General features: G+C 64.9%; 1 protein-coding gene across 1 annotated transcript; it reads right to left on the bottom strand.

Annotated features, from left to right (window-relative positions):
* Positions 1 to 7376: 7376 nt before the first annotated feature.
* On the bottom strand, positions 7377 to 12312 carry TPPP3 (tubulin polymerization promoting protein family member 3). Its single transcript, XM_068166532.1, has 4 exons — positions 12239 to 12312; positions 11161 to 11360; positions 10139 to 10292; positions 7377 to 8816 (listed from the first exon to the last, which is right to left on the bottom strand). Exons 2-4 carry the CDS (start codon positions 11346 to 11348, stop codon positions 8628 to 8630), a joined length of 531 nt encoding a protein of 176 aa, XP_068022633.1. The 5' UTR covers positions 11349 to 11360; positions 12239 to 12312; the 3' UTR covers positions 7377 to 8627.

The following is a 12312-nucleotide window of genomic DNA, read 5'->3' as shown; positions in this document are numbered from 1 at the left end:
CAGCCACTTCCTCACCCAGCTCAGAGTGCTGCTGTCCCAGCCAGGGGCTGACAGCTTGGCCAGGAGCTTGCTGGGGGGGATGGTGGCAAAGGCCTTGCTGCAGTCCAGGCAGACCACATCCACAGCCTGCCCCACAGCCACCAGGCAGTGCCCTGGGCATGGAAGGTGCTCAGGTTGGTCAGGCATCTCCAGCTTTGCACCCCAGCACCCCCAAGTCCTTCTCCTCAGTGCTGCTTTCCAGATTGATGGAGAGGTTGCCCTGACCCGGGGGCAGGAGTTTGCTTCCTGGGAAGCCAACCAAGTGCCCTGGGCACAGGGCAGGCTGTGCCCTCTGTCCTCAGCATGCCCTCTGCCTCCCTGCCTGCGCTGCTGCCCTTTCGGAGCTGATCCTGCAGCCTCCGAGCCGCGATTCCAGCAGGGGGGGCAGCCGGAGCAGTTTTCGGCCGCAGGAGCTGTGGGACAGCCGGCACAGGACACCTGCGGGGTGCTCAGCAGCCACCACCGCGGCAGCCTCTGCCTGCATTGCACCGGCAAAGCTTTCCTCTCCCTGTGCAAGCGTGGAAATGCGAGAGGTCAAACGAAATCGCTGGGGAGAAGAGAAGGCTCCAGGCAGACCTCAGAGCTGCCTGCCAGGAGCTGAAGGGGGCTCCAGGAGGGCTGGGGAGGGACTTTGGCCAAGGGCTGGGGGTGCCAGGAGCAGGGAGAATGGCTTGGAGCTGGGAGAGGGGAGACTGAGAGTGGAGAGGAGGAAGGAATTGTTGGCAGGGAGGCTGGGGAGAGCCTGGCACAGGCTGCCCAGGGAGGCTGTGGCTGCCTCCTGCCTGGAGGTGTTCCAGGCCAGGCTGGATGAGGCCTTGAACAGCCTGGGGCTGGGTGGAGGGGTCCCTGGGCATGGCAGGGGGCTGGAGCTGGCTGAGCTGGGAGGTCCCTTCCAGCCCAAAGCCATTCCATGAATCTCCTACCTGTTCCAACCCCAAACTCTTCAGCTGGCAGCAAGAGCAGGGGGGCAGGGCAGGACCTGAGCCTGGCAAGGGCTGTACAGCAAACGAGGAAAGGCTTCTGCAGGGACAGAGGGCAGCAAAGGAAGGGCAAAGAAGGCTCTGCCCTGAGGAGCAACAGTGGGGAACTAGCAGCAACAGAGCAGGGGAAGGCTGAGATTCTCCACAGCCAGGGTAGGATGGGATAGGATAGGGTAGGATAGGATGGGATAGGATAGGCTAGACTAGGCTAGGATGGGATAGGATGGGATAGGATGGGGTGGAATAGGATGGGATAGGATGGGATAGGATAGGATAGAATAGAATAGAATAGAATGGAATAGGATAGGCTAGACTAGGCAAGGATGGGATGGGATAGGATGGAATAAGATGCGATGGAATGGATCCTATCCCACAGCAAACTGCTGACTAAGCTGTCAGCCCGTGGCTTGGACCACTACACTCTGTGCTGGGTTAGGAACTGGCTGGAGGGCCGGGCCCAGAGAGTGGTCGTGAACGGTGCCGCATCCAGCTGGAGGCCAGTCACCAGTGGTGTCCCCCAGGGATCAGTGCTGGGCCCTGTCCTCTTCAACATATTCGTTGATGATCTGGATGAAGGGGTAGAGTCAGTCATCAGCAAGTTTGCAGATGACACAAAGTTAGGGGCAGATGTTAGTCAATTAGAGGGTAGAAAGGCTCTGCAGAGGGACCTCGACCGACTGGACAGATGGGCAGAGTCCAATGGGATGGCATTCAACAAGTCCAAGTGCCGAGTGCTGCACTTTGGCTACGGCAATCCCAAGCAGAGCTATAGGCTGGGGTCGGAGTGGCTGGAGAGCTCCCAGACAGAGAGGGACCTGGGTGTGCTGATCGACAGCCACCTGAATATGAGCCAGCAGTGTGCCCAGGTGGCCAGGAGGGCCAATAGCATCCTGGCCTGCATTAGGAACAGTGTGGCCAGCAGGAGCAGGGAAGTCATTGTGCACTGTACTCTGCTCTGGTTAGGCCACACCTTGAGTCCTGTGTCCAGTTCTGGGCCCCTCAGTTTAAGAAGGACATTGAGAGACTTGAAGGTGTCCAGAGGAGGGCAACAAGGCTGGGGAGAGGCCTTGAACACAAGCCCTATGGGGAGAGGCTGAGGGAGCTGGGATTGTTTAGCCTGGAGAAGAGAAGGCTCAGGGGTGACCTTATTGCCCTCTACAACTACCTGAAGGGTGGTTGTAGCCAGGAGGGAGTTGGCCTCTTCTCCCAGGCAAGCAGCACCAGAACAAGGGGACACAGTCTCAAGCTGCGCCAGGGGAGGTTTAGACTCGAGGTGAGGAGGAAGTTCTTCACCTAGCGAGTCGTTCGTCATTGGAATGGGTTGCCCAGGGAGGTGGTTGAGTCATCAACCCTGGAGGCGTTCAAGGGGAGATTGGACGTGGCACTTGGTGCCATGGTCTAGTCATGGGGTCTGTGGTGTCAGGTTGGACTCGATGATCCTCGAGGTCCTTTCCAACCTAAGTGATACTGTGATACTGGGATAGGATGGAATAGGATGGGATGGGATGGGATGGAATAGGATTGAATAGGATGGGATAGGATGGGATGGGATGGGATGGGATGGGATGGGATGGGATGGAATGGAATAGGATTGAATAGGATGGGATAGGATGGAATAGGATGGGATGGAATGGGATAGGATTGGATAGGATGGAATAGGATGGGATAGGATGGAATAGGATGGGATGGAATGGAATAGGATGGGATGGAATGGGATGGAATGGAATAGGATGGGATAGGATGGGATAGGATGGAATAGGATGGGATAGGATGGAATAGGATGGGATGGAATGGAATAGGATGGGATAGGATGGGATAGGATGGGATAGGATGGGATAGGATGGGATGGAATGGAATAGGATGGGATAGGATGGGATAGGATGGGATGGAATGGAATAGGATGGGATAGGATGGGATAGGATAGGATGTTGCAGGTGTTCCAGGCCAGGCTGGATGAGGCCTTGAGCAGCCTGGGCTGGGGGGAGGGGTCCCTGTCCATGGCAGGGGCTTGGAGCTGGCTGAGCTCTGAGGTCCCTCCCAACCCAAACCCACTCCATGGTTCTCTGGAGGTGAGCAGGAGGGTGCTGAGCTCCCCCTCCTCTGCTCCATCCCTTTGCACTCCTGCAGCCTGAAATGCAGCATGCAAGATGCTGCAGGGAAATGTTTCACTCCCCAGCTGAAATCTGCTCCCAATTAGGTGGCAGAAGAGAGAGAGAGAGAGAAAGTTCCCTAGAAACATTGCTGTTTAGATCTGTTTCCTGACCTCACCCCAAGCTCCCTGCCAGCCTCTCCCCCCAGTATCTCCTGGTGCTGGAGATGTTCCTGGCTGTTTAGGTTCCTCTTCTTTAAAGGTTTTGCCTCTTTTTTTTCATCCCCCCCCACCCCCTACCCAGCTTTGCAGGGGTGCTTTGGAAATGTCTTTCATTGTCCTTGAGAAGTGTGCCTCAGGCCAGCAGAGGTAGAAACCCACAGCCTGTGACCCTCCTTGGCACCTCCAGCTCCTCACCAGCAGCATGGCTGCAAAGAGAAGGCTCCAGGGAGACCTTCTGGTGGCCTTCCAGGGGCTGCAGGGGGCTGCAGGAAAGCTGGGGAGGGACTTTGGAGGGGGTGAGGGAGGGACAGGACTGGGGGGGCTGGAGCAAAAGGAGCAGTGGGGAGCTGGAGCTTGGCTGTGAGGAAGAAGTTTTTGGGCAGGAGGGTGGTGAGAGCCTGGCCCAGGCTGCCCAGGGAGGTGGTGGAAGCCTCCTGCTGATGCCTGGAGGTGTTTGCAGCCAGGCTGGAGGTGGCTGTGAGCAACCTGCTGTGGTGTGAGGTGTCCCTGCCCATGGCAGGGGCTTGGAGCTGGCTGAGCCTGGAGCTCCCTTCCCCCGCTGCCAGCTCTGGGGTTCTAAGCTTTCCAGCTTGACCTCAGGCACTTTGCAGCCATCAGCCCCTGCTGGGCCTTTGCCAGCACTGAATCTCCAGGGGCTGGTGTGGTAGGACCAAGATCCCAGACTAGGCAATGCCAACTGGCCTGGGCACTGCCAGCCTCAGCCCCCAGCTCTGCCCCCATGCAAGAGCAGGGCAGGGCTTGTGCCCCTGGGATGAGCACTGGGGAGGCTGCATCTCAAATCCTGGGGGGGGGTCACTTCTGGGCTCCTCCCTCCCAGATGGACACTGAGGAGCTGGAGCAGCTCCAGAGGAGGGCAAAAAAAAGCTGGGGAAGGGTCTGGAGCAGAGGGCTGGGGAGGAGCAGCTGCCCCTCCCCTTGGGAACAAGGAGGAGAATGGAGGGGGGGGAAGTCCTGTGGTGGAGCTAGCAGCAGAGGGCTTGAAGGAGCTGGAGTGGGTGAGGAGCAGCTCTAGGCTGGGTGGTTTGTCTCTGTGTGGGCAGCCACTGTGTGACCTCTGCCAGGGCTTCACAGCCTGCTGGGAAGCTGCTGAGGATCCAGAGCAGGCTGCAGCCACCTGATAGTAGGGCTGGGCTGAGCTGACTGCAGAGGGGCTCCAGTCCCTGCCCTGCTGCTGCAGCAGCTGAAGGGCAGCAGCTCAGTTCCCCTGGCTTCTAGCTGACCTTACAGAGGTCACCCCAGCTGAGGACCCATCCACCCTCCTGGCAGGCCCACAAGCCAGAGGAGGGCAGCAGCTGCTAGGAGGACAGCTGAGCTGCTGAGGCCCCAGCCCCAGAGGCAGGGCTGGGCTGAGAAGCTGGAGGAGGCTCCACTGCTGGGCTGAGAGATCCTCACTGCCAATGCAGCCTGGGGAATGGTCACATCCAGACGGGGTGCTCAGTGGCCCCAAGTCCAGCTGCAGAGCAGTGGCAGTGGTGTCCCCCTGGGGTCTGCACTGGGACCTGTGCTGGTTTGTGTTTGTATCCCTGCTAGAGACAGCAGGACCCAGGCACCAGCAGCACTCTGCAGAGGGCACCAGGCTGAGTGGTGCTGTGGGTGTGCCAGAGGGGCAGGAGGGCATCCAGAGGCACCTGGGCAAGAGGTGGTGCCCAGGTGAAGCTCCTGAGGCTCAAGAGAGCAAGGGCAGGTCCTGCCCCTGGGCTGGAACCATCCTCACTGTCACCACAGGCTGGGGGAGGAGGGCAGAGCAAGCAGCCCTGAGGAAAAGGCCTTGGGGGTGCTGGGGGGGCAGGAGCTGGCCAGGAACAGGCAGTGGGAGCCTGCAGCACAGAAGGCCAAGGGCAGCCTGGGCTGCATCCAAAGCAGCATTGCCAGAGAGGGGATTCTGCCACTCTGCTCTGCTGAGAGCTCAGCTGCAGTGCTGTGTGCAGCTCTGGAGCCCTCAGCACAGGCAGGGCCTGGAGCTGCTGCAGAGGCTCCAGAGGAGGCCCCAAGAAATGCTGAGGGGCTTGGAGCAGCTCTGCTGTGGGGCCAGGCTGAGGGAGCTGGGGCTGTGCAGCCTGGAGCAGGGAAGGCTCCAGGGAGACCTCAGAGCAGCCTGCCAGGACCTGGAGGGGGCTACAGGAAGGCTGCAGAGAGACTGCTCCCAAAGGCCTGCAGGGGCAATGGCTTCAGCCTAGAGCAGAGCAGATGGAGGTTGGATGTGAGGCACAAGTTCTGCCCCAGGAGGCTGCTGGAGCACTGCAGCAGGCTGCCCAGGGAGGTGCTTGAGGCTCCAGGCCTGGAGATCCTCAAGGTGAGGCTGGAGAGGGCTGTGGGCAAGCTGCTGCAGCTGGGGATGTCCCTGCTGAGGGCAGGGGCTGGGACTGGCTGAGCTCTGGAGCTCCCTTCTGGCCCAGAGCCTTCTGTGATTCTATGAACACCAGGCTCTGCCCCTGGGCACAGGGAGGGGTTGGCTTGGAAGGGACCTCCCAGCTCAGCCAGCTCCAGCCCCCTGCCATGGGCAGGGACCCTCCCCCCAGCCCAGGCTGCTCAAGGCCTCATCCAGCCTGGCCCTGGAACACCACCAGGGAAGGGGCAGCCACAGCCTCCCTGGGCAACCTGTGCCTGTCCCTGACCACTCTGGCACCAAAGGAGTTGTTCCTCCTCTCCAACCTCAGCCTCCCCTGGCACAGTTTCAGCTCAGTTCCTCTCCTTCTGTCCCCTGAGCCTGGGGAGCAGAGCCCAAGCCCCAGCTGGCTGCAGCCTCCTCTCAGGGAGCTGCAGAGAGCAAGGAGGTCTCCCTCAGCCTCCTCTGCTCCACACCAAACCCCCCCAGGGCCCTCAGCTGCTCCTCCCCAGCCCTCTTCTCCACACCCTTCCCCACCTTGCTTGCCCTTCCCTGGCCCTGCTGCAGCTCCTCAGGCTCCTGCTGGCAGTCAGGAGCCCAGAGCTGAGCCCAGGGCTCAAGCTGAGGCCTCCCCAGTGCCCACTCCAGGGGCACCATCCCTGCCCTGTTCCTGCTGCCCACCCCAGTGCTGCTCCAGGCCAGGCTGCTGGAGGCCTTCCTGCCCCCCTGGGCACCCCCTGGGCTCAGCTCCAGCTGCTGCCCCCCAGCACCCCCAGCTCCTTCTCTGCTGGGCACTTTGCAGCCACCCTGCCCCCAGCCTGGAGCCTTCCTGGGGTGGTTGTGAGCCAAGAGCAGGACCCAGCCCTTGGCCTGCTTGAGCCTCAGCCCTGGCTGCAGCCTGGAGATGCTCTCCAGCCTGGATCATTTGTGGGGTGGTTGTGACCCAAGTGCAGGACTTGCCCATCTGGGCACCCCCCTGGCTCATCTTCAACCAGCCACCCACTGCCTCTGGCCTGCTCAAAGGAGGACAAACATCTCCCCCCCGCCCAGCTCTCCCCATCAGCCTGCCACTGGCAGACCCTCTCTTGGTTTGAAGGTGCCAACAGCCCAGAAGAACACAACCCCCTGCTCCCCCCCCAGGAAGCAGGAGGCTGGGACACAGGAGATGCCATTCTGTGCGTGGGCAGGGGGCAGCCTGCTCAAGCCACACGTGTGCCCTCCTCCCCCCCTCGTCCCTCGTGGCGTGGGCAGTGCCAGTGCTGCAGCTTGAGGCACCTCGGGGGGGTACTGAGGGAGCCCAGCCCCGAGCAGAGGAGGCAGAGGCAGGGATCTGCCCGGGCAGGGCCGCGACCGGGGCGCAGGAGGCCGAGGGCAGCCGTCCCAGCCCCTCGCTGCCGTCCCAGCCTGGAGCCCAGCCGGTTCCCAGGGCTGGTTACCAGGCGCTGGTGTGTTTGGTTGCAAACAGAGCAGGAGCGGGAGCCAGGCGCCCGTGTTTGTGTGGCTGCGGTTGCTCAGGCAACTCGGGGCCGGCCAGGAGCTGCCAAAAAAGCGCCAGCCGCCGGGGCCGAGCCCGCCGCACGGCCGGCCCCGGCTGGCACGGCTGGCCCCGGCTGGCACGGCCGCACCAGCCTCCCACCGCACCCCCCGCGAAACCGGGGGGGCTCGCCGAAATCAACCGGAGCGGGGGTGGGGAGGGGGCTCAGTGCGGACAGGGCTTTATTGCAGAGCCGGGGGACAGCGCGGGGGCTGCGGCAGCCTGGGGCTGGGGCTTCACAGGGGCTTCACTCGGACACTTCTGACCGTGGCCAGGCAACGCCGAGCTCGGCCGGGGGGCAGCCCGGGACCGGGAGCATCCCAGCAGCACTGAGCTCGGCCGGGGTGCAGCCCGGGGCCGGGAGCATCCCAGCAGCACTGAGCTCCGTCAGGATGCATCCCAGCAGCACTGAGCTCTGCCGGGGTGCAGCCCGGGACCGGGAACATCCCAGCAGCACTGAGCTCTGTCAGGATGCATCCCAGAGCCGGGAGCATCCCAGCAGCACTGAGCTCTGTCAGGATGCATCCCAGAGCCGGGAACATCCCAGCAGCACTGAGCTCTGTCAGGATGCATCCCAGAGCCGGGAGCATCCCAGCAGCACTGAGCTCTGTCAGGATGCATCCCAGAGCCGGGAGCATCCCAGCAGCACTGAGCTCCGTCAGGATGCATCCCAGAGCCGGGAGCATCCCAGCAGCACTGAGCTCGGCCGGGGTGCAGCCCGGGACCGGGAGCATCCCAGCAGCACTGAGCTCTGCCGGGGTGCAGCCCGGGACCGGGAACATCCCAGCAGCACTGAGCTCCGTCAGGATGCATCCCAGGGCCAGGAGCATCCCGGCAGCTCCGGCACTAACAGCAACCCAGGGTCGGAGTCCCCCTCAGTGCTGAGCAAGCAGCAAAGCCAAGCAGCCCTGTGGGGAGGGCACCAGTGGGAGAGGAAGGAGGCAGCTGTGGTGTAACTGGTGTGAGGTTAAGGCAGGTCCCAGTGAGGTCTGCAGGGATGCCAGGCTGCGGTCTCCAGCGGGACTGGCGAGGAGGATGCCCCAAAAGCTGGAGCTGAGGTAGGGCAGGTCTGGGTGCCAGCGGGGCAGGGGAGCCCTGAGGAGCAGTGCTGTTAGTAGGGTGGGGAGCTGGGAGGTGACAGCACAGAGGGGCCAGGAGGGGGCTGGCAGCAGGAGGGGGCAGGGGGACACAGAGCCGTAGCGCTGGGGCAGGGCTCGCAGCCTTCCCCCCGCTCACACCGGCGCTGGGCGGCTGACATCCCTCCGGCACGGGGCTGGCCCCGGCGCAGCCTCCCGGGCCTCGGGGCAGCCTCCCGGGCCCCGGGGCACACCGGCAGGTCCCAAGGCCGCCGTCAGCGCCGGCCCCGCGGGTAGCGGGCGGGGAAGGGGGTGCCGGGGCGGCGGGCAGCACCCAGCCCTACTTCTTCACTTTGGCGTCGTAGGTGCCCGCGTTCTTGTAGGCACTGACGTAGCCGCTGGTGTCCACGATGTTCTCCCGCCCGCTCTTGCCCTTGCCCTTGCCGCTCTCGTCGAAGCGCTCCTTGTGCGACCCGGTGTACCGGGAGGTGTCCGTCAGCCTCTCCACCGCCCCCACCGTCTTGGCTTTCTGCCGCGGGGAGAGGGGCACCGGAGTCAAGGGCGAGCCCCAACCGCGTCCTGCCCTGCTCTGAGCACCTCCCGGCACCCACAACACACCAGGCTCTGCTTCCCGTGCCCACCAAAGCCCTGCAGACCCCCACAGCCCCACCCCAGACCTGGCTCTGCTTCCCGTGCCCCCCAAAGCCCTGCAGACCCCCACAGACCTGGCTCTGCTTCCCGTGCCCACCAAAGCCCTGCAGCCCCCCCTTAGACCTGGCTCTGCTTCCCGTGGCCCCCAAAGCCCTGCAGCCCCCCCCAGACCAGGCTCTGCTTCCCGTGCCCACCCAAGCCCTGCAGCCCCCTCTCAGACCAGGCTCTGCTTCCCGTGCCCACCCAAGCCCTGCAGACCCCTCTCAGACCAGGCTCTGCTTCCCGTACCCACCCAAGCCCTGCAGCCCCCCCTCAGACCAGGCTCTGCTTCCCGTGCCCACCAAAGCCCTGCAGCCCCACCCCAGACCAGGCTCTGCTCCCCATGCCCACCAAAGCCCTGCAGCCCCCTCTCAGACCAGGCTCTGCTTCCCGTGCCCACCAAAGCCCTGCAGCCCCACCCCAGACCGGGCTCTGCTCCCCGTGCCCACCAAAGCCCTGCAGCCCCCCCTCAGACCTGGCTCTGGTCACCGTGCCCACCAAAGCCCTGCAGCCCCACCCCAGACCGGGCTCTGCTTCCCGTGCCCACCAAAGCCCTGCAGCCCCCCCTTAGACCTGGCTCTGCTTCCCGTGCCCCCCAAAGCCCTGCAGCCCCCCCCCAGACCAGGCTCTGCTTCCCGTGCCCACCCAAGCCCTGCAGACCCCTCTCAGACCTGGCTCTGCTTCCCGTGCCCACCAAAGCCCTGCAGCCCCCCTGCAGCCCCCCCTCAGACCAGGCTCTGCTCCCCGTGCCCACCAAAGCCCTGCAGCCCCCCCTCAGACCAGGCTCTGCTCCCCGTGCCCACCAAAGCCCTGCAGCCCCCCCTCAGACCAGGCTCTGCTCCCCGTGCCCACCCAAGCCCTGCAGCCCCCCCTCAGACCTGGCTCTGCTCCCCATGCCCACCAAAGCCCTGCAGCCCCGCCTCAGTCCAGGCTCTGCTCTCCCTGCCCCCCAAAATCCTCCACAGCCCTACCCCACACCTGGCTCTGCTTCCCGTGCCCACCCAAGCCCTGCAGCCCCGCGGTCCCACGGGGTCACCAAGGCTTCCGCAGCCCACCCGGGGCCCGCAGGGTCCTCCCCGGAGCATTCGCCCCGCGGGTGAGACCTCCGTCCTCCCCTCCCCAGCCCTCCGCCCCGCTCGCAGGGGCGGTGCAGCAGCTCACCGTGACGCCCACGTTGATCGGCTCCTTCCCTGCCACCAGCTGGCAGATGGCATCGTAAGCCTCCTCCTTGCTCTTGTCCTTAAACCTCTTGGGGGCCAGCTCCTCCAGAGCCTTCTTGAACTCCTCGTAGTTGATGACCCGGGCTGTTTTCCCCCTGCCAGGACCCAAAAAGCCACTTCTGCAAGGCTGAGCCTCCCAAGGGGGGGGGCTGCAGCAGGATGAGACCCTGGCCTCGTCCCTCTACCCCCCCCACACTCCTCCTCCCTCCAGCCTCCGGCCCCTCAAGCCCAGCTCCAAAGAGCAATCTGGGGCTGAACGGCTCCTGGGAGCTACTGAAGTGCCCCAAATGCCACCTCTGCCTTGGCACCCCCCGCCCCACATCCATTGCCATCTCTTCCCTGCCAGCCTGCCCCTCTCTCCCTTGGTGGGCATCGGTCTCTCTCTCTCTCTCTGGTCGCATTGGGGAGGGCATGGACAGAGCATCTTTTCCTTGTGCCCTGGTGCTCAGCCCCTCCTGGCCTCACCAGGGCTCCCTGCAGAGCCAGCCTGGGGGTGGGAGCAGGGGCACAACACCCTCCAGAGAGGGAGGCTCCACGACCACCCCCCTGGGCAGCCTCAGGCTGCCCAGGGGGGGGTCGTGGAGCCTCCCTCTCTGGGGATATTCCAACCCCACCTGGATGTATTCCTGGATGCCCTGCCCTGGCAGCACGGGGTTGGACTGGATGACCTCCAGAGGTCTCTCCCAGCCCCTCCGAGCCTGAGCCTCCCACACCCTTCCCCTCTCCCCCACCTCCCAACCCCGCCCAGATCTGCCTTTATCGATCGTCAGCGCCGCTAAATCAATCACACAACCCCACCCCCACCACCCCCCAGCCCCGAGGGCAGCAACCTGCTCCACACCGAAGGCGGGAGAGGGGGAAGACGGGTACCTGGGCACGCCACAGGGGGTGCCCACCTTATCCCCTGGGGCACCACAGGGGCACACCCACCACCCTCCGCCCCCGCCCAGCCGGGTCACTTACTTCACCTTGGAGAAGACAATGTCCACGTCGGTGCTGGTGACGCTCTTGCCGTCGGTGACTTTGCAGTCCTTGCAGAGCTTGGCCCAGTTCTTGCCGTTCATCTCCTGCCCGGTGGCTTTGGTGTCGCCGTAGATGGCGAACTTGCGGAAGCTCTCCTCCAGGGAAGCCATCTCAGCGCTCCCGGCCATGGGGCTGCGGGGCTGGGGGGGGCAGAGGGGGCTGTCACTGCCCAGGCTTGCTCAGAGCTGGGCTCAGCTCTGCTCGCAGGTCCTGCGCTGGTGAAGGCGGGAGGGGGGATGGCAAGAGCTGGGCGTTGGCAGAGCCGGCAAGCAGTGGGGAGGGGGGAGCCGGGGGGGCGAGGGCCAAACCCCGAGGCCGAGAGCCAGGAGGTGCTGGGGGAGGGGGAGAGGGAGGGAGGGTTGCCGGTGCGGAGCTGCAGCAGCGAGGCTGCCAGCTGCGGGGCTGGGAGGGGTGAGCGCATCAGCCCTGTCCCTCGGGAGCGCCCTGGCAATGACGCAGCGCAGCCGCCCCCCCCCTCGCTCATGCCTCCGGCCCCACCTCCCCCCTGCCCACCGCCCCCTTCCCCCTCTCCGTGGGGTTAGCAGCGCCCCAGCTCCGCCACCTGCCCCCCGCTAGGGCGCTGCCACATACCCTGGCACCCCCCGCGCTGCCGTCGCCTCGCCAGCCTCGCCCTGCCAGCTCGGCATCCCCTGCCATGTGCTGAGCGCCCGCCGCGTCCCGCCCAGCACCGGGCACGGTGGCACCCGCCGCGGGCTCCAACACCCCCGCGGTCCCTCGCTCGCACAGTGCCCGCCCCGGGGCGGGGGGCACCGAGGTGGTCGCTGCTGAGGCTGGTGACAGCCCGAGAGCGGGCACCAAAGGGCAGCGCAGCCGCTGCCTAGCGACCGTCACCACGGAGCAGCGGCGGAGACGGAGAGCACAAAGCAGGGACCTGCCCGGGAGTCACCGCAGCGGCCGCGGGATGCGGGGCTGGAGGCGACCCCCGCCCGGCACCGGGGGGCGCCGCCCTGGAGGGGGGTCCCGGTGGCGGTGCCGCGGCGCTCGGTCAGTCACTCACCTCCCGGTGCCGCGCTCTGGGGCGGGGGGCGCGGCCGCCGCCGCCTGTTTAAGGAGCCGCCATGGAGACGGGAG

Source organism: Melanerpes formicivorus, unplaced genomic scaffold (genome assembly GCF_026170545.1).
Source record: "Melanerpes formicivorus ecotype bairdi unplaced genomic scaffold, bMelFor1.0.p_v2 SCAF_102, whole genome shotgun sequence".
NCBI lineage: Eukaryota > Metazoa > Chordata > Aves > Piciformes > Picidae > Melanerpes > Melanerpes formicivorus.
Note: the sequence above shows the minus strand (reverse complement) of the source record. Positions and strands in the feature narration are given on the sequence as shown.